The following is a 22522-nucleotide window of genomic DNA, read 5'->3' on the forward strand; positions in this document are numbered from 1 at the left end:
CCAGAGTCGAGGGGCCACCACTGAGAAAGCCCTGTCCCTCGTCCCCACCAATGCAAGTGGGATCGCGAGCAGGGCCTCTCCAGATGATCGAAGAAATCATGTGGGTTCGTATGCAGAGATGCGGTCACGCAGGTAGGCGGGCCCCAAACCGTTTAGGGTTTTGTAGGTAAGTACCTGCACCTTGAATTGGGCCCAGAAAATGAACAGCAGCCAATGGAGCTCCTTAAACAGGAGGATTGACCTCTCCCTGTAAGGAGCACCAGTTAGTATTCCTTGCCTAAGAAAATTGCAGAAATAAATGTGGTTGCCATGAGTTGACAAGTGACTCGAAAGCACATACACACACAACGTGGCTTCGAAACAGGGCATTCACTTTAATCGACCAAAGTCTACATCACCAGAGACACAATTCCTCTGTGCATGTTTTTGTACAAACATACAGGTGGCATTTATATTTGTACACAAACAGGGGTATAGAAATGGAAATGTCAACAGGGACACCAATGATATCCAGATTATTTCACCACTGTCTATGGATGCTTTGAGAATTTGTTATGCATTATTTTGTATGTTTAAATCTTTAACTGAATAATCCTAGCTGCATCTTTTGTAAGACCAACTCACTCCATTATTTACAATTCTTCAGACTTCATTCTGTCCTGGGGTGGGATGATTTTTTTTAATTCCCCTACCTGTGGAGCAGGCATGTAGCCGGGGGGGGGGGGGGGGGGCTTGGGGGGCTTCAGCTCCCCCCGAAATTCTCATGGTGGTCCACGAGAAGGTCTTACTGGTGCATTATTTAAACTGTTATGTTTATTCATATCATGATCTGATCACCATGCTCAATATATCCCATATGCATGGGGGTATTGGGGTAACGATACAAAAGGTTTGCTAGGGTAGACCCTCTTTCACTCAGACTTAGCCCCCCCCCCCGAACCAAACTCAGCCCCCCCCCCCAAACAAAATCCTAGCTACGGGCCTGCTGTGGAGAGTCCCATATGGCCGTACCTGATTATGCTATTACAGTGTCCACAGAGTGGAGTCCGGCTGCTGGCTGGGAAGCGCTCAGCCCTTTGAATGGTGCCCCGGGCCACAGCAGGCGCCTGAGAGGAGGCCGGTATCGAAGGAGGTGGATAAGCTGGAGCAGAAGCAGTGGGCAGAGGGACTGGAGCGCCCCGTGGCAAGATATTCTTAGTAATGGTGGTGGTACTTTTCCCAGGAGCAAACTTCTGGGAGAAAGAGTCATCCGTGATCCAAGGAGGACGGCTGGAAGGCTCCACTTGGCTTGGAGTATAAGTATGTACAGACACTGATGCTGGGGCAGGAGCCGGAGCTGGAGCCGGAGCCGGAGCTGTGGTATGGAAAGAAAACTCTCATTTAATGCCTTTATTTTTACTATTGGAAACCATAGTTGTTTACCAGCACCAAATTTGGACACGATACACCTAACAACGCAATGTATATGCTTCACTCAAAAAACTGATTTTGTCATTTGGGAGTTGTAATTGCTGGGATTTATAGTTCACCTACAATCAAAGAGCATTCTGAACCCCACCAACGATGGAATTGAACCTAACTTGGCACACAGTTCTCCCATGACCAACAGAAAATACTGGCAGGGTTTGGTGGGCAGTGTCCTTTGGTTTTGGAGTTGTAGTTCACCTACATCCAGAGAGTACTGTGGACTCAAACAATGATGGATCTGGACCAAACTCTACATGAATACTCAATATGCCCAAATGTGAACACTGGTGGAGTTTGGGGAAAATAGAATCTTGATATTTGGGAGTTGTAGTTGCTGGGAGTTATAGTTTACTTACAATCACAGAGCAATCTGAACCCCACCAACGATAGAATTGGGCAAACCTCCCACACAGAACTCCCATGTGGGCCACAGCAATGCATGGCAGAGGATGGCTAGTAAATAAATAAATAAAGATGATGATGATAATAATAACCAAGGCAGAGACATCTCCAGCTCATCCCCTGTTTGGGTATCAGCCAGCACGTTAATGACTTAAATCTAGACATAGTTTTCTAAGACCAAGGCAGAGACATCTCCAGCTCATCCCCTGTTTGGGTATCAGCCAGCACGTTAATGACTTAAATCTAGACATAGTTTTCTAAGATCTACAGAGACACTCACTGGAACACCTCAGCAAGCGAGAGTCCAAAAGTGACAGGCTCAAACTCAGAAACCTCACTCAATGGTTGATACCAAATGAGAGACTCCCCCCCTGGGCACACAGAGGACTGGGCGACTTGGAAGACGCTGAACAGACTGCGCTCTGGCACCACGAGATGCAGAGCCAACCTTCAGAAATGGGGCTACAAAGTGGAATCCTCGACATGCGAGTGTGGAGAGGAGCAAACCACTGACCACCTGCTGCAATGCAACCTGAGCCCTGCCACATGCACCATGGAGGACCTTCTTGCAGCAACACCAGAAGCACTCCAAGTAGCCAGATACTGGTCAGAGGACATTTAATCAACTACCAAACTCACAAATTTTGTATTTTGTCTGTTTGTTTGCTTTGTTCTGTTAGAAATGTAATATAATTGACTGGTTGCCCTGACACGACAAATAAACAAACAAATAAATAAATAAATAATCATGCCTAACTCCTTGATCACAAATCAAATGCTAGAGCAAATCCAAGAATATCACATAATCCCATCTGTAGAACAAACTGAACTATAAAAGCTACTGGCTGCCGATCCAATTCCGAGCACAATTCAAAGTGCTGGTTTTGACCTACAAAACCCTATATGGTTCCGGCCCAGTGTATCTGTCCGAACGGATCTCCTTCTACGTCCCACCTCGGAGTCTAAGATCCTCTGGGGAGGCCCTGCTCTCGACCTCGCCTCTTTCACAAGTGAGATTGATGGGGACGAGGAGCAGGGCCTTCTCAGTGGTGGCCCCTCACCTGTGGAATTCACTCCTTGGGGAAATTAGATCAACGACATCCCTCCTTTCTTTAGGAAAAAATTGAAAACTTGGATTTGGGACCAGGCATTCAGACATTCTGGCAGCTAAAGAAAGGACTTGACGATGGACAGGAATTGACTAAATGGAATGGAATTATGGAACTCTGAAAGATGAATGCTGAACATGAGATTTAGCTTTATTAATTGTGTTATGTACCGACTGTTTTAACTTGCTAATTGTTTTAACTGCTGTTTTGTATGTATGTATATCTCGTGTAGGCATCGAATCGTGCCTTTGTGTAAGCCACCCTGAGTCCCCCCTCAGGGCTTGAGAAGGGCGGGGTAGAAACACCCGAAATAAATAAATAAATAAATAGATACTGTCCAGCTTCTGTTGTTCCAGTCTTTGTCAAGGCTGCCAACAAGAACACAGTAACATTAAGGTTTTTAGGGATGAGAATTATCCATATAACATAGGTAAGACATCAGACAGGCCCCAACATTGGCAGTCTTTAGAAAACCTGGATGTTCCGGTATGCCTTACCAGAATAAGGAATCCTAAGCAATATGTCCTCAATGCACTTTATGAGAGATTTAGAAATGTCTGCACGTCTACCTTTCCCAGAACATTCCTCCTATCCCCTTTAAACTTCCCAGCTTTTAACTTTTAAAACTTTCACATTTGGCCCGCCTCATGTTTTAAAACGTGTTGTGTTATTATTGTATTGTTTTTACTTTTTATGAGTTATTTACTGTTTTGTTGTTGTTTTATGATGTCGTTGGGCTTGGCCTCTTGTAAGCTGCACCGCGTCCTGCGGGAAATGGTAGCGGGCAGGGCCGTAGCCAGAAAATTTTTTCGAGAGGGGTTGAAACTTTCGGGGGGGGGGGGGGGTTGAAAATTTTGCGGGGGGGGGGGGGGGTTGAAACCTGCCTCCTCGCTCACGCTGAAGCCAAGAGCACAGCAGGGGGTAGAGCAGCCTTCAGTAGCCTGCAGCTCTGCCCTTGTCAATCACCTCCACCAAGTCTGGACTCCTTAATGAGAGCATTCAACACACACACACCCAACTTGGTTGCTTCACTACATCGGCTATTGCTGCAAGGAATGACAGTGTGAATAAATTGTCAATATTTGCTTGAGATAGTGCTTGCAGTTCTGGAGGGACTCTTGATTTTTTCCATCTCATAGACTTAGCAGCATGGGGATTAGGTTAACCAGTTAAAATTCATGAGTAAACCAGGTTTTTTTAAAAAATCTGAAACATTTCGGGGGGGGGGGTTGAACCCCTAAAATCACCCCCTCGCTACAGGCCTGGTAGCGGGGTATAAGAACAATAATGTCAGCCTTCCTGAAATGGCTGTGACGGCTGACATGTTTCAGTCATGCACAGGCCCGTAGCCAGGATTTCGTTTGGGGGGGGGGGGGGCTGAATTTTTTTCAGGGGGGGTTTCGGGGGGGCTGAGTTTCCGGGGGGGGGGGGGGGCTGAGTCTGAGTGAAAGAGGGTCTACCCTAGCAAACTTTTTGTATCATTATCCCAATACCCCCATGCATATGGGATATATTGAGTATGGTGATCAGATCATGATATGAATCAACATAACAGTTTAAGTAATGCACCAGTAAGGCCTTTTCGCGAACCACCATGAGAATTTCGGGGGGGGGGGGGGCTTCAGCCCCCCGAGCTCCCCCCCCCCCGGCTACATGCCTGGTCATGCATGTATTCAAATGCTTCCCCTTTCCCTCCTGTGTTTAGAACATACAGTAGTAGCAATCGATAGAAAGAAACCTTGGGTCATAAAAAATCTAACAAACATCTGTGTACCTTTGTGGGCATTTGAGAATTAGCAACTGCAAAGGAGTGTTGGTGGCTTCATCTCAGTTTGTTTTCCCCCTCTTCTCTTAAGTGAGGATAAGATTTATCTCCTGTCATAACCAACCCATGAATTTTTCCAGAAAGAAACGTGCCAGGGCAAATCCCCCCAGCCAGGCAGGCTTGCCGTTTGCATGCACTGCCTTGCACAGTTCTTTCAAGCCCCGGACAGCTGCAGGGACTCCCTTCTGGAATGGCAAATATTTTGTCTCCATTATTACACTGCTTCCTGACTCTCCTCCCCCTACCCACCATAATATCCCTTTACTTCTATTAAAAGCTCCAGGGCTTGCCTTTCTTCCTCTGACTTGTTCCAAGATCCCCTTCGAAGAGAGCTTATTCACTACCAGCCTTAGAGTTACTGGGATCTGATCTGGTGGTAGCAATTACAGAACCTAAGACTTCTTTTGACAGAACAGCGGGAGTATTGTTTGGTAGCTTATTGACCTCTCCTTCTCTCAGACCCTTACTTTTTACAGATCCATAGGGCTGCTGTATGATCCCTGCGGAAACTCAGCTGCCTTTGGAGAATGCCACCATTGTGCTGGGCTCAGATAGTGTGCTGCTCAACCATCTTTAGAATACCACAGCTGTTACACTCTGGGTAACGTAGCCACTGGCATTTAACCCATTGCAGAAACCAATTAGGGACCTCTTCCTTTTTTTCCAACTTTTCCAATAGTTCTACTTATGCAATGGTCAGAGTGCCTTTTCTTCACATAAGGTACAATTTAATTACTGGAGTCAAATCTATATAAATAAAAATGTTCTGTTCGTTTGTGGGATTAACAAAACTCAAGAACAACTGGACGAACTAACATGAAATTTGGACACTATACCCTTAACAGACCAATGAGTGACCATCACTAATAACACCCCCCCCCCCCAAAAAAAACAGCAAAAAGGACTTAAAACCCCCAAAAAGCTAAATGATGAAAAGCTACAGTAAAAAGGGAAGGAAGAGGGAGGGAAAGAAGGGGAGAAAGAAAGAAAGATAGAGAGATAAAGATGGAGGGAAATAAAGAAGGAAAGAGAGAAGAAAGGAAAGAGGTAGAGAAGGAAGAAAGGAGAAAAAGGGGAAGGAAAGGAAAAAAGGGGGAAGGAAGGAAAGAGGTAGAGAAGGAAGGAGAGAAGGAAAGAAAAAGGGAAGGAAGGAAAGAGGGAGTGAAGGAAGGAGGGAAAGAAGGAGAGAAAGAGGGAGGGAAGGAAAGAGGATGGAAGCAAAAAACAAAGGAAGGAAGGAAGGAAGGAAGGAAGGAAGGAAGGAAGGAAGGAAGGAAGGAAGGAGAGAAAAAGAGATAAAGGAAAAGGGGGAAGGAAAGGTAGAGAAGGAAGGAAGGAGAGAAGAAAAGAAAAAAGGGAAGGAAGGAAAGAGGGAGCAAAGGAAGGAGGGAAAGAAGGAAAGAAAGAGGGAGAGACGGTTGGTCACAGAAACGCGTGGCGGGTACAGCTAGTAAATGATAAAGAATAAGTTTGTATGTTTGTATGTGTGCCATTTTGTCCTTTCTTTCATGCAGCAAACTGTCCTGGAACAGTCCAAAATGCTCTATGTAAGGAGAAAGTATAATATCCAAAGAGCATGTAGTACACCTGTAAAGGTTTTCCCCTGACATTAAATCCAGTCATGTCTGACTCTAGGATCTGGTGCTCATCTCCATTTCTAAGCCAAAGAGCCGACGCTGTCTGTAGACACCTCCAAGATCATGTGGCTGGCATGACTGCATGGAGCACCGTTACCTTTCCGCTGGAGCACTACTTCCAATCTGAGCCAGCCAGTCATCTCTGGGACACTCACATACAGTACCTCTTCACCACTAACTGTCCCCAATGCAGACTCTCCCTATTGTCTCTGAATGTGGAAATGCCATTTATTTATTGCTCATAATCCTCACTTGGCCATAGAAACCCAACAGGTGACCTTGGGAAAGTCACATTCTCTCAGCCTCAGAGGAAAGCAAAGGCAACCCCCTCCTGAACAAACCTTGCTGAGAAAACATCATGATAAATTCACTTTCGGCAGTCGTAAGTCTGAAATGATTTGAAGGACCTCCTTGACTGGCTTGTGCCACAGTCTTTGCAGTTTGATCTTTAAATCCTCATATCATGTCAGCTTTTCCAGTTGCTATTCTTCAATCCTGCTGTCACCTGGGATTGCGACGTTGACAATCCATGCTTTGTTTTTTAACACGATCGTGAGGTCAAGAGTATTGTGCTCCAAAACTCTGTCTGTCTGAATTTGGAAGTCATTTTCTGTAACCTTTTCCGGCTTGTGATCCCACCAGTTCTTTGTCGCAGGCAGATGGTACTAGTGGCACAAGTTCCAATGAATCATCTGAGCAACGGTGTTATGCCTCTGCTTGTAGTCTGTCTACACAATCTTCTTGCAGCAGCTAAGGATGTGATCCATTATTTCATCTGCTTCCTTGCAGAGTCTACACTTTGGATTTGTCGTCGACTTTTCAATTCAGGGTTTGATGGCATTGGTTCGAATGGCTTGTTCTTGGGTTGCCAAAATCAGGCCCTCTGTCTCCTTTTTCAAAGTTCCATTTGTGAGCCACAGCCATGTTTTTTCTTTGTCAATTTTGCTTCAATGTTTCCCAGGAATTGTCCATGGAGAGCCTTCTTTGGCCAGTTTTCTCTTCTGCTTTGCATTGTATTTTTACAGTATTCAGTCTTTGTCTTTTGCACTTGAAGCAGTTTACTACTATTGACTTCCCTCAATGTTGGTTCTTGACTGCCTTTCACATAATCTGCCACTGCATGTTTCTCTTCTTCTATCATTTGTTTCACTTGCTGAATATATTATTATTATTATTATTATTATTATTATTATTATTGACACAAAAGCACAATGTGTCACAGCATACTTATTGATTATGATTATTATTATTATTAAAATTAATTATTATTATTATCTTTATTTATATCCCATTTTTCTCCCCAGGGGGACTCAAGGCGGGTAACATCTTTTGTTCTGTCGTGCACTAGGCTTGAAACGAATTGCTTTTAAAACAGGACGTGCCACTTTGGACCAGCAGGAAGCCAGGGGGCCCGAAGAGAAATTCGTAAGGATTTTCACCATAAACAGTCTGTAGAGGGCTTGTAAAATATAACAAAGTCTTTTATTGGTGAACAATCAACAGAAACGTCTTTTGTCTTCAAAGGGTTAAACAAATGCTTCCAGGCTCTGTGCAACTGGTGGCTTCTGGCTGTTACTTTACTCTAAAGGAAAATCCCTTTCCAAACTTCTCCCAGGCTAACTGTGAACCTAAACCTAACGGCTGTGGGCTTCACTACCAGGTTGAACTGCATCTCAAAGCACCGAGTGGACCTACCAGTAGGCCTGTAGTCACTTCAACTGGAGTTCTTAGATATTCAAAGCTGTTTTTCCCTCCGAAATTCCTCAGAGCTTTAGGACTGTTTCCCTGGGAATCTTTGGGAATCCTTTGCTCTTAAGACTGTTCTCCCCCGGAGGGTCTTAAGGGTTGAAGCCTTTGTACAGGAGAAGTCTGTACACATCCAGTACATTGACTTTCCTTGCTGAGACTGACTGAAAATGGCTCCCTTCCCTTCACAATTGTCCTGAACAGAGGCGGAACCAAACTTAACGAAGATGGACAGGGGGCCTGCCCTATAACTGCAAACTTTAACAGGAAACCACTCTTCTGCAGAACCCCAAGCCTTGGGCTGTAAGCAAACACTTAATACAAGGCAAATAAAGTGAGAGCTTCTGGTACAGCTGTACCAGCACATCTTTGTTTTATGAAAGGTTGAATAATGCATTTCATTGGAATCCCCCAGCCAACAAGGCAAATGATCAGATTGGCTGGAGGATTCTGTGAGTTGTAGTGCAAACAGGTAATTTTTCCAAGTTCTAGTTCAATGAATGTTACCAGTACAGGCTAGATTTCCATGTGAGACTCAAGTTTTTGAGTTTGATGCTTCTCGTACATGAGTAACATAGTTTTTATACTATATTTTCATTTAATAATTCCTTTCTCCTTCTATTCATCCCAAGTTTCATTTTGTACCTTTCATACACAGTGAACACCAAAAGTTCCTGCAGTATGACAGCATCATTCCCCACCTTAGCTGCAGGCTTCATTTTTTCACACCAAAAAGGTAAATAGAACCAAATTCTCCACTCTCCAATCACATTAAGCTTCAGGGTGTTGCTATTTCTGCCTAAGTCAGTCAACATTACAATATTCCATCTCTAATTGTCAAATTCAGAACCCTCCCAGCCTTGGCATTCTGTACTTAAACAGAGTGGTTTCATCTGTTCGCTGTGTTCCTAGTTGTCATTATCCAAGAACAGCTATTTGCTTGGTGAAAAATATCATTATTCCAATTCTTGCAATATTCTTTCTGAGTTGGTGTAGGTTTTTTCGGGCTATATGGCCATGGTCTAGAGGCATTCTCTCCTGACGTTTCGCCTGCATCTATGGCAAGCATCCTCAGAGGTAGTGAGGTCTGTTGGAACTAGGAAAATGGGTTTATATATCTGTGGAATGACCAGGGTGAGACAAAGGACTCTTGTCTGCTGGAGCTAGGTGTGAATGTTTCAACTGACCACCTTGATTAGCATATAATGGCCTGACAGTGCCTGGAGCAAACTTTTGTTGAGAGGTGATTAGATGTCCTTGTTTGTTTCCTCTCTGTTGTTGTGCTGTTGTAATTTTAGAGTTTTTTTTTTAAAATACTGGTAGCCAGATTTTGTTCATTTTCATTGTTTCCTCCTTTCTGTTGAAATTGTCGACATGCTTGTGTATTTCAATGGCTTCTCTGTGTAGTCTGACATGGTGGTTGTGAGAGTGGTCCAGCATTTCTGTCTTCTCAAATAATATGCTGAACAGCGAGCTGGTTCAGTCAAAGTTTCTGAGATCGGCTTTGCAGGTCCCTAAATGCGTTTCTAATGCCACCCTGCGACTAGAGATGGGCTTTATGAGAGTGGAGACCAGGGTGTGGGTGGCCATACTCAACCTCTGGCTCAGACTATCCCGTGCACCCTTTGGTCTTGCCCCAATAACCATGAAGGATGACTTCCAATCCTCATTGGGATTTTCTCCAGGTCTACTACTTGCTATGGATTACAATCAAGTCAAAGCACTTATTAAACAACGTATCACAGACACAGAGCGACAACTAGATCTGGCCTCGGTTCCAACCTTCCTTATCAATGAAGACAGCAGATATCTTGCCTCCCCTATGGCATATTTAACAAACTTAGAAGTTCCCATTCATCGAAGGGCTTTCTCCCTGGCTCGATGCCACGCTCTCCCGTCAGCTGTACTCGAAGGCCGCTACCAAAAGATCCCTTTCCCAGAGAGACTCTACTCCTGTGACTCGGGTCATGTAGAAACAATAGAACATGTGCTTCTCCAGTGCCCATTCTACAGGGATATCCATGCCAGGCTTATCTTACCTCTTTTATACAAGCACCCAGGCCATTCAGGACAATTTTATACCTTCATGCTACTTGCAGATATTAATTCAGCTACAACCTACAATGTTGCAAAGTTCTGTGCAGCAGCATACAAAATCCGTCAGGGAATGACTAGTCCCAAAAGTTAACTGTGTGTCCAGTAATCATCTTCGCTGAATCTACAATTTGGTGCTGGATCTGGGCATTGTATGTTTTTACCCTGTTTCCCCTTCCCTTCTGCTCTCTCACCCATATTGTGCTTCAGTAGTTATATTTATATTTTTAATGTACCAAACATACCAAGTTTGTATGAAAATGTGACTATTTCCTGTGCTGGTCAATGACTGAAATAAATGATTTGATTTGATTTGAACAGAAAGCACAATGTCTGCTGTGGACTCATCTTGTTGTGTTTCAAATAATAATAATAATAATAATAATAATAATAATAATAATACTCCTGAAACTGTTCATCAGTGATTACCACCTGGACAGCAAACTGAGTGTGTTGGTCACCCAGTAGCAGTCTTATATCATTTATTTCCAAAAGTGCTTAGTTGCAGAGCTTTTTTCTGACAGCTGAGTGTGGCTCAGGCTTCAGAAGTGTTAACCTTATGAAGGAGGAGGCCACGTTCTTTGACCAGAAGTTCCTGGATTCTGGTTAATGTTTGAACACAGAGTATAGTGTTGCTATTGATTGTATGATAAATGCCTTTGTTTCCTAAGCATTCCATGGCTCAGTAGCAAAACCATGGCTACAGAAGGGCCTGCAAGTGGCACATTTTTGTTTCTACAGGAAATGTCCGTTCACAGCAGGACTTCCAGTCGGATTGGGCTTATTCTACTATATTCCACATTAGCAAATGGTTCTATTTGTTTTGAATCTCATAAATTCTGACTCCCATAAAACCTATGCCCTGCTGAATTTAATGGATGTATTCCCAAGACATAGGATTGGGGCATAAATCATGAAACCCTATTTATTTAAATATGATATGTATGGAATATTTATTTTTATTTGAAAACTTGGAAAGGCTCTGTTTATGTATAAAAAGTATCAACGTGGATGGAAGGCCCTCTATTTATCATCACTTTTGCTTTGTTGCTTTGTTGTTGCTTACTGCTTTTGCTTTGTTGTTGCTTACTGCTTTTAAGTTTTCAACTCAAGCTTGCCAGGAACCTCCTTGTTGTACCTTTAAAGCCATTCTCTGTTCATTAAGAGCGCCAACAGAGTGACCTTGGAGGATGTCGAGCCAGAGCAACAGTGACACCAAACCCCCATGTTTACCCCGGAACAGGCTGGTGAAGCTCCCTGCCCAGGCCAATGGGCTTGGCTCCTCCAGCATCACCAAAGGGACCCCCGCCATGAAGAACCACCTGTGCCAGCCCTCCTCTGTGCCTGCTGCCATCATGGGCCCAGCCTTAGCCAACCATGCTGAGCTGGCCCTCCCTGGCCTGGCCTCACCCTTGCCCTTGTCCTTGTCCACCCTGGCTGGGATGCTGTCCCCATCCAGTGCTAACTTGGTGGGGCTGGGCTCCACCGTTTAGGTGCCCCCAGCCAATGGAGACATGCCCCTCTCCTCTTTTGAGGCTGAGAGGCCTCTGGCAGTGGACGAGAAGATCCTCAACCGCCTTTGTGTACCTTTCAGCCTGTGAGAAGTGTGTACTGGCCCAGGTGTGCAAGGCATGGCGGAGGGTCTTGTACCAGCCCAAGTTCTGGGTGGGCCTGACGCCAGTCCTGCACACCAAAGAGCTCTACAACCTTCTTCCCAGTGGTGACAAGGAGTTTGTCAATCTCCAGGGTTTTGCCATCCGGGGCTTTGATGGCTTCTGCCTGGTGGGGGTCTCAGACTTGGACATTTGCAAGTTCATCGATAACTATCCCCTGTCCAAAAAAGGGGTGAAGTCCATGAGCCTTAAAAGATCAACCATCACAGATGTGGGCCTCGAGGTGATGCTGGAGCAGATGCAAGGAGCTGGAGCTGTCCGGCTGCAACGACTTCACCAAGGTAGACCTCTGGTCGAGCCTGAATGCCCACATCACCTCCTTGAGCGTCAGTGACTGCATCAATGTGGCTGATGCTGCCCCACCTGACCGAGCTAAACCTGCAGGCCTACCACGTGACGGAAACAGCCCTAGCGTACTTCACGGCCAAGCAGGGCTACACTACCCACACACTCCGCCTCAACTCCTGCTGGGAGATCACCATCCACGGGGTGGTCAACATGGTCCACAGCCTGCCCAACCTGAGCACCCTCTGCCTCTCAGGCTGCTCCAAAGTCACTGACGATGGGGTGGAGCTGGTGGCCGAGAACCTCCGCAAGCTCCGCAGCCTGGACCTCTCCTGGTGCCAGCGCATCATTGACAAAAAATGTATAAAATGATAAATTGAGCGGGGGGGGGGGGGAGGGTGCCATTTACAGAGTTCGCTCTTGTTAGCAAATGTTAAAATAATAATGGGGGCATTATATAAGTGGGAAGAATTCTAGCATAACCTCTTCTTTCCTAGGCTAGTTTTCATAGACTTTTAAAAGTTTAACATGAAAGGGCATTAAACAAATTGAGTCCTGTTAAGAGTCTTAAAAGTGAAGTCTATTCCGCCACTTCAGCAGCTTGTTGCTTCCCTGACCTTTCAATCTGCTAAATGTATCGACTAGGAGATTAAGCTGAAAACCCCCGTGTTCATTTTGGAGGTAACCTTGGAGGGACATTATCATGTGTGTGCCACCCTGTGTTTGAACTGCTTGGGAGCTGAAACAACCTGGAAATAGTTTTAGGGCAGTGAGAACATGAAAAACTAGGACACCATGCCACCTAGTGACTAGAATGGGAAACCGAACCCTGGAAGCCTAGGTATACAGGATAACAATGTATGAACTGATTCCTGAAAAGCAATTTATTTCCAAAAGGATGCACTTGCAAATATTTTAAAATGTGAATGAAAGACAATGTCAAGCATTTTTGTAGGAAACAGATTGCTTGGAACCATTTCTTTCTGTGAGGGTACAGCACTGAAATAGGCTTCATCATCCTAAATCAGGGGTCCTCAAACACTATATTATGTAACCTCTAGACCATATGTGGTCTCCAAGCTTCCAGACCTCCCCAGATAACCCCCTGCCATGTTTCTTGGTTAAAACTGAGAATTCTCTTCTAGGACAATGGGTAAGTCCTATCTACAAACTGTTCTAGCTTCGTGATTAGAAGGCCCCTTCAAGTAGCCTTCCAGGTTTGTCAGGCATAACTAGTGTGGCTATTGAAAGTGTTCTGGTACAGCTGTACCAGGAGCTCCAACTTTATTTGCTTTGTATTAAATGTTTGTTTGCAGTCCCAGGTTTCAGGGACTCTGCAGATAGGTGGCTTCTTTTGGTTGCAGTCATAGGGCAAGTCACCTGTCCATCATCATTAAGTTTTGGTCCGACCCCTTGCTCAGGGCAATTGGGAAGGGAAGGGAGCCATGTCTGTCTCAGCAAGGAAAGCTAATGTATAGGACGTGTGCAAGCTTCCCATGTACAAAAGCTTCAACCCCCAAGACTTTCCGGGGGAGAACAGTCTTAAGAGCAAACCAGAGAACTCCAGGGAAGCCTCTCCAAAGCTTTGAGGACTTTCCGGGGGAAAACAGTCTTAAGAGTCTCCAAATATTTCCAGGAAAACAGCCCTAAAGACCAAAGAACTCCAGCTGGAGAGTCTACTGCCTTACTGGTAGGTCCACTCAGCATTCGAGAAGCAGTTCGACCCGGTAGCAGAGCCCACATCAGTAAGGGTTAGATTACAGTCAGCCTGGGAGAAGTAAAAAGGGGGTTTTCCTTTAAAGAAGAAGTTATTGAAGACAGTTGCCTCTCCTTCATGGGCAAGATTAGGAATTCACCAGATGCCTAAAAGCTTGGAATCATTTGCTTAACTTTACTGAAGACAACAGAAGTTTCTGTTTGATTGTTCATTAATAAAAGACTTTGTTGTACTTCAAAAGCCATCTAAAGACTATTTGTGGTGAAAACCCTTTGAGAACTTTAGGCCCCTGGCTTCCCTCTGGGCAAAGGTTGCACGTCCTGTTCTAAAGGAAATTCTTTACAGGCCCAGCGCGCGACAGAACAGAAAGTTCCCAGATCCTGGACTTAGATCACCCCTCATTACTTTTAGACTGGTTAAATACAGCCCCATTTGAACAATTGGAAAATGTCTTACCTGGTTGATAGACTGAAGGCCTTATGCTGGCAGTAGTGACAACTCTAGGTTTTGGAGCAGGAGCTGGGGCTTCACTGTAGCCCGAGTAAGGAGCTGGGCCATGGGAAACCGGTGCAGATGTATAAGTTTGGCCTGGACTTCTAAAAGCAAAGTAAAGCCATGAGCAAATCATTTGTATACTAGAAGATCAAGACTGATAAAACATCTGGAGAAAGATGGCTTCCACAGCATGGTGTGAGATACTACCTGAAAGTTCTGCATGAAAGGACAGAGATATTATACTGAGTCTGTATTTGAGAACTTGTGGAATAAAAACAGTTACAAACATTCATTTAAATCGTAAAATGTTTACAACATTGAAATGCTTAGGGTTGATAAAATCAGCACACAAAGCTATACCGTTTAGAAAGTCTATATTGGGTTGTTGTGAGTTTTTCGGGCTATATGGCCATGTTCCAGCAGCATTCTGTTCTAACGTTCTTTCTCCCACCCTGGACATTCCACAGATATATATATATGTGTGTGTGTGTGTGTGTGTGTGTGTGTGTGTGTATACTCGACTTGCCTCGCTGACAACAGAACCTCTGAAGATGCAGGCAAAATGTTAGGAGAGAATGCTACTGGAACATGACTATACAGTCCAAAAATTCACAATAACCCAGTGAGTCTGGCCATGAAAGCCTTCGACAATACATCGTTTATATTTCCAATACAACACTATTTAAGTCACATAAACATAACATAAACTAGGTTGCATTTTGCTGGGCGGATAAATGGTAATCAAAATGTTATTTGATTGCAACTTCCATCAACCCGCATCACTGACTTTACTTGTTAGGGCTGAGGGGAGGCGCATTTCAACAACATTGGGAGAAACGTATTCCCTAAGTCCTGGCCCAGTGAATGTTGCCTATTAACTCACTTAAATGGGAAGCAACATCAGGAGCAGATGAACATGATGGAAAGTAGTTATAAAGGTTTTCTGAAAAACTAATTCTGATTGAACTGTTTTCAAGAGGAGCAGTTTGGTCAATGAGGAGGAGGAAAGAAATTAAAATCTAGAGTAGAATTTGAACGACACAATGTTCTTCCGCTTGTCCGCATCCTTGACATTCTTCTTCCACTTGGGGAGCACTTGATGCATCACTACTGGCCAAGCAAGACCTGATATTGCTGTGCTATTACTCAGTTCACTACCAAAAGGTTTGGTGGGCCAACGTTCTCAGGTGGCAGATTTGAGGTGTCATGAAATTGTAAGCAAGGGCGGCTCAACCCATTACGCAAAGTAAGCATTTGCAGTATAGTTGATTTTGCCCAGGGGCGCTCTTGGGGGGAAAATAGACCTTGACATATGCAAGTTGTAGTTACTGGGATGTATAGTTCACTTACAATCAAAGAGCATTCTGAACTCCACCAATGATGGAATTGACCCAAATATGGCACACAGAACTCCCACGACGAACAGAAAATATATATCAGTGATTGGTTGGGGGGGGGGGGCACCAAAATACTGTTTGCTTATCATTGAAAATTACCTAGGGCCACCTCTGATTCAAGAATTGCTCAGTTAGCCCAGAAACATAACTGTGACATCTAACATGAATGCAGTGTTTTGGGAACTTGAAAATATATAAAAGATTTCTAGAGCGTTTTAGAACCACTAAGGAATCTATAGAAACTGTAGTATGGTCATAATTCCTTTTTGGAAGGTATAGGCAAGATGTTTCAACAATGTCATTTCTGATTTATGGCCATCCTGAAGCAAATCTATCATGGTATTTTTTGGCAAGATTTGATCAGAGGAGGGTTGTCATAAACCTCTTTTTGAGTCTGAGAAAGTGAGATCTGTGTAAGGCCAACCAGTGGGTTTCCGTGGCATTTGAACCCCGATCTCGCAGGCCCCTTTTACATTGCCATATAAAATCTAGATCAGTGTTTCTCAACCGGGGGGTTGGGACCCCTGAGGGGGTCATGAGGGAGTTTCAGAGGGGTCACCGAAAACTGCAAGAAAACATGTATTTCTGATAGTCTTCAGAATCACTTTGGAAGAGAAGGCCGAAGATCTCTCTGCCTGTCCTTCTCTTCGTTTTTGGAAACAGACAGCAAATTCTCCCACCAAAAGTCCTCCTCCTCCTCTCTGGATGTAGATGAACTAAATGCCCACCAAACCCTTCCAGTATTTTCTGTTGGTCATGGGGGTTCTGTGTGGGAAGTTTGGCCCAATTCTATCGCTGGTGGGGTTCAGAATGTTCTTTGATTGTAGGTGAACTATAAATCCCAGCAACTCCAACTCCCAAATGTCAAGGTCTATTTCCCCCAAACTCCACCAGTGTTCACATTGGGGCATATTGAGTATCCGTGCCAAGTTTGGTCCAGATTCATCATTGTTTGAGTCTACAATGCTCTCTGGATGCAGGTGAATTATAATTCCAAAACTCAAGGTCAATGCTCATTAAACCCTTCCAGTATTTTTCACTGGTCGTGGGAGTTCTGTGTGCCAAGTTTGGTCCAATTCCATCATTGGTGGAGTTCAAAATGCTCTTTGATTGTAGGTGAACTATAAATCCCAGCAACTACAACTCCCAAATGGCATAATCAATTCTCTCTCCAACCCAACCAGTAATCAAATTTGGACATATTGGGTAAGGTAAGGTAAAAGTTTTCCCCTGACATTAAGTCCAGTCATGTCCAACTCTGGGAGTTTGTGCTAAATTTCTAGGCCAAAGAGCTGGTGTTGTCCATAGACACCTTCAAGGTCATGTGGCTGACATGATGGCATGGAGCGCTGTTGTAGGGTATTTGTGCCAAATTTGTTCCAGTGAATGAAAATACATCCTGCATTTCAGATATTAACATTATGATTCGTTACAGTAACACAATTACAATTAGTAGGTAGCAATAATAATAATTTTATGGTTGGGGGTCACCACAACGTGAGGTGCTGTATTAAGGGGTTGCGGCATTAGGAAGGTTGAGAACCACTGATCTAGATTATCTGCTGTGAACTGGATTATATGGCAGTGTAGACTCACATAATCCAGTTCAAAGCAGATAATGTGGATGAGCTGTTTTGATAATCTGGATTATATAGCAGTGTAGAAGAGGGGCCAGTGTAATAAATATTCAAACCATACTCTAGCTGAAGTCAATATCCATAGCCTTATTATTCTAGGACTATGTTTTATATATATTTTTGTTTTTCAAGTATCTTAGATCAAATCCCTGATATATCTGGATTTGAAATATTATTGTCGAAGGCTTTCATGGCCGGAATCACTGGGTTGTTGTAGGTTTTTTTCGGGATATTACGGCCATGTTCTAGAGGCATTCTCTCCTGACATTTTGCATGCATCTATGGCAAGCATCCTCAGAGGTAATGAGGTCTGTTGGAACTAGGAAAATTGGGTTTATATATCCAACAGACCTCACAACCTCTGAGGATGCTTGCCATAGATGCAGGCGAAACGTCAGGAGAGAATGCCTCTAGAACATGGCCATATAGCACGAAAAAAACCTACAACAACCCACTGAAATATTATTGATTGTTAAAAGTTATTCTAGTGTCAAAAAACATTTGCATTTTATGTTTCTCTGAGTACGCAGTGTGACTTGCCAAACATTTGGTTAAATTATTATTGTGGCAGCTGTTACAGAGATAAATGAATTCATTGTTTATTTAAAGAAGTGGTTCAAGACCGCTTCCCTCACATGGCAACATACACAATGAAATCGGTTTCATCAAAATGATTATATCTTATCACAGCATACATTTTAATGCCTACTAATAATAAATTAGTTAATGAAGTAGACTAGATTTTCCAATATTTTTCTAAGTAAAAACCAATGTACTAAAAGATTTCAGAAAAAATATTACTAAGTAAAACCCAAATGCTCCAATATTACAATTTAAAATAAGAATGTCTAACATTCCAAAGAAATGAGCAATACAGATTAGAATTTGTAAAACAACAAGAACAACAACAACAAAAACAACAAAGAGGCTCCTGAAAAAGGAAAAACCACACTGCGTCATTAATAAAAAGTTTTAGCAAAGTTAGGTGAGTCAGAGGAAGTTGTCAGTCAATATTTCTGCTGCAGAAAGTTAAAATGGTTCAGGTAATTTGGGAAGAATATAGCCTAAAACTGATTATTTCAAAGAATAGCTCTATCCCCCTTAAAAGCAACCATGATTACATCTGTAATAGGTATCAGCAAGAAAAGGAGCAAGTGCATTTGGAAATATTAGTCATCACGGGGACAAACCGCGGCTAATAAGTCAATTGTTTAGATTAATATTTCATCAGCTGGCAAATGGAAAGCAATAGACTAGTTATTAGAATCTGCATACAGGAGCAATTTATACCTCTTTTTGGACTGGTAGGTGATTGAAGTGGAAGAATGTCGGTTGAAGCTAAAGGAGACAAAACGTGGTATTTTTTTCATGCTAAAGAAAACACACCCAAAATCTGATGTAATCGGCTATGAAAGACATGAACTAAAAACATGAACAAGGTTTGTTAAACATAGCAATATGATTAGATATGTCAGAGTATCTGAATTCTGTGATTTTCTTCCAAAGTTGAACTTTCATCTTATTCACAAAGTGAAAACTTAGTATATGTTGGTTAGGACATTCGATGAAGCAGCACATTTACAGTCAGTGAGTTATTACTTCAAACAACAGTTGTGATTTTTAAAGAGTTCTGAATATACATGTTGGGCAAATGTGTACATTCAATGTATTTGGGTGTGAATAAGAAGCAAAACAGATGAAGGAGTAAGTCTTAGGTTGAGATGAAGCTGCTTGTGAAGATATTGCTCTTCTCAGTCTTGTATCTTCTTAGAATCCCATGATCAGTGGACAATAGAACCTGAAGACACCATTCCCTTCGAAGTGCTCCACCCTTTTCGTTGAAACAAGACCATCCATTCCCCTTGCTTAATCATTTTATAGATAGGGGTGGGAACAGGAGTGTTACCTGTAGGTCACATTTGCTCCTCAAGAATCTCCAGGGATCAAAACATTTTTGGAAACAGAAAGTAACGAATGGTGGATTTTGGATCATTTACAATTGAATAAAGACAATTATGGAGAATTTACCACCACCACCACCACCAAACATGTTTATACTTTAAATCAGGGGTCCTCAAACTTGTTAAACAGAGGGTCAGGTCACAGTCCCTCAAACTGTTGGAGGGTCAGATTATAATTTGAAATAAACATGAATGAATTCCTGTGCACGCTGCACATATCTTATTTGTAGTGCAAAAAACACAAAAATAATACAACAATTAAAATGAAGAACAGTTTTACAAATATAAACTTGTCAGGTTTTACAATGTATTGTAATATAATATAGCTGAGTCATGCACTGCTAATAGGCTTCTATTGGAAATGCTGAGTCATGCATTAACTGTATACAGAACTTCATTTGGGGAATGTGTTCTGGCTTAGTCCAGGTGATAGTGAATGATGTAATCCTGGGTTTGAGTTAAGTCAATGAGTTGGGAACCAATCAGAGATTGCTATGTGTAAATGTACAGAATTGTATATAAGGAAGTCATGTACAGTGTATTCTCTCTCCTTGTGCTGTGATGCTGTTCGTCGAAGGCTCTATGTAATTGATTAAAAGAACCTGTCTGCTAAGTCAAGATATAACTGTGTGCTGTAGTAAGTTTGTAATGTCATCTAGACTGGAGGGGAAAATAATAGTAAAACTGACAATGGCTGGGCATGTGCTCAAGTGTCTGTAAAAGAGTTCCAGAGTGACTGCAGTTTGTGGGAGCGGTTGACTGAAAATACTGTGCAGGAAGAAGCTACTGGAAAGCGCTGAAGTTGTGCAACTGATCTGCTGCTGAATTGTGAAATTAATCTCAACAAAACTTATTAGTATTTCAATGGAAAGTGTGGACCTACTTTTAGCTGATGAGATAGGATTGTTGTTGTTGTGTGCTTTCAAGTCATTTCAGACTTAGGTTAACCCTGAGCAAGGGCCGGGTAAATGACCTTGGAGGGCCGAATCCGGCCCGCGGGCCTTAGTTTGAGGACCCCTGCTTTAAATAATGCATTGTGTACAACATTTCTAGAATTTGTGCAATAATCCTGCTAGGCAATCTCCTGTCGCGGATGAGAAACTGAGACAAAAGGGGAATGAGGGAGTCCAAATAAGGTTGTCTAAGCCCATCTAATGCACTTGCAGTTGCAGAGATGTTTCAACCAAGGATCACACTGTTAATACTCATTGATGTAGCACTATATCATTAGCACTCTGAAATGTTCTAATTATGTGTCTTATTGATAGAGATTGAGGAAAATGTCATTTTTTTTGTTTTTAGGTTTTATGAAAATACTAGGGTATATACATGGAATTGCCCGGGTTTGAATTTTCTTAGTGGCTCTTTCTTTTCTTCCTTTCTTTCCTATTTCCCTTGCTTTCCCTTATACAGCTCTCCTTCCTTCCTTCCTTCCTTCCTTCCTTCCTTCCTTCCTTCCTTCCTTCCTTCCTCTTCCCTACTTTTTTCTTTCTTCTTTCCCTTTTTTCACCCTTTGTGCATCTTCTTTTCTTTTTCATTCTTCCTTTTCCCTTCAGTTCCTTCCCTCCTACCTTCCTCTCTTTCATTTGTCTTCTCTAATCTGCTCTTTTCTTGGAAGTCTGTGTTTTAACCTCAGAGCAAGAGGCAGGCAGGCGGGCAGGCGCACACGCACACACACACACACACACAGAGCTTTCTAAGTATAAATCTTCATTACATTGCCTACTTCTTTATGGGATGTATATCCAAACAGTAGACCCCAGGGCTGTGTGTTTTGTCTCATGTTGGACTAATGGTTTGGATGCAATTTTGTCTAGCAGTATCTAATTCTATCTATATATTGCCCTCCTGTGGTTACACCTGAGTATTGCATGCATACATACCTAGGGGCCAGTAGCTAGCCAATCCTTTCTATCTTCTATATACTCCTTTTTTGGGGTTGCATCTGAGCACCACATAGATATTATTTACTTCTGGGGGTTTTTTTGGTAATTGAAATCCTATAATGATGTCAAGTTGAGTAACAAAGGGTATATGTGCCATGTTTGGTCCAAATCCATCAGGCCATGTAGGAGCCTTTGTGGTACAAACAAACCAACATACATGCATACATACATAGATACATACACTGACTTTTATATAAAGAAATGTGAATTTCTTCATAAATGTGATGCGAAGAACTTTGAGCCTGGAAAAAGAAGCTGAGTGGAATAAAGAGAAGCTTTGCCCATTCAAGTAGTGATATGCTCACATATATTCAAAGTATTTGCTTGCTCAGGCATAGTAAACCGGCTGACACGAACTATTTTGTGGATTTCCTGACTTTTGCTGTTGTAGAAAACTATGTATTATTGTTTCCTTTTGCTACATATTATATTTTATATATTACCTTGGAATCATAAAATGAAAAGCAACATATAAAATCTTTTGAAATCATTACAAATAAATCAACATATTGTCGAAGGCTTTCATGGCCGGAATCACTGGGTTGTTGTAGGTTTTTTTGGGCTATATGGCTGCCTTTTCTAGATGTCCTAGTCGTCCGCAAACCAGATCAAAAATTGGGTCACACTGTTTACAGAAAACCCACACACAGAGATAGATAAAAACTCCAACCATCACCCAAGTAAAAAAAGAAGCCCCATTAAAGCCTTGGCAGACCATGCAAAAAGAATCTGCGAACCCCACCTCCTCCAAGATGAACTGAACCACCTCAACTGGGCTCTCCAGGCCAATGGATACTCCACCTCAGACATCAGAAGAGCTGCAAGACCAAGAACAAGCCACAAGAGTAAAGATGAAGATCCACCCAGAGGAAAAGTGTTCTTGCCTTACATCAAGGGAACCACTGACCGCATAGGGAAGCTGATGAGGAACCACAACATACAAACTATCTACAGACCCACCAAGAAAATCCAACAAATGCTACGTTCAGCAAAGGACAAGAGGGATCCTCTCACTTCTGCTGGAGTCTACCGTGTACCATGCAGCTGTGGACAAGTCTACATAGGGACCACCAAACGCAGCATTGCCCAAACATGAATCAAGGAACATGAAAGGCACTTCAGACTACTTCA

General features: G+C 42.9%; 1 protein-coding gene and 1 pseudogene across 11 annotated transcripts in view; one reads left to right on the plus strand and one right to left on the minus strand.

Moving 5' to 3' along the window:
- Positions 1-22522, minus strand: part of LDB3 (LIM domain binding 3) — a 264318-nt gene that overhangs the window by 12031 nt on the left and 229765 nt on the right. For 9 of the 11 annotated variants that reach the window (XM_060768974.2, XM_060768975.2, XM_067465640.1 and 6 more), the window contains 3 exons: positions 18775-18822; positions 14412-14551; positions 1012-1354 (listed from right to left, as the gene is read on the minus strand). In XM_060768974.2, coding sequence (XP_060624957.1) covers positions 1012-1354; positions 14412-14551; positions 18775-18822 — 531 coding nt within the window. The remainder of the gene's footprint in view (positions 1-1011; positions 1355-14411; positions 14552-18774; positions 18823-22522) is intronic. The other 2 variants (XM_060768980.2, XM_060768978.2) reach the window with 1 other exon arrangement.
- On the plus strand, positions 11471-12610 carry LOC132769748 (F-box/LRR-repeat protein 16-like; annotated as a pseudogene).

The sequence above is a fragment of the Anolis sagrei genome, chromosome 3 (genome assembly GCF_037176765.1).
Source record: "Anolis sagrei isolate rAnoSag1 chromosome 3, rAnoSag1.mat, whole genome shotgun sequence".
NCBI lineage: Eukaryota > Metazoa > Chordata > Lepidosauria > Squamata > Dactyloidae > Anolis > Anolis sagrei.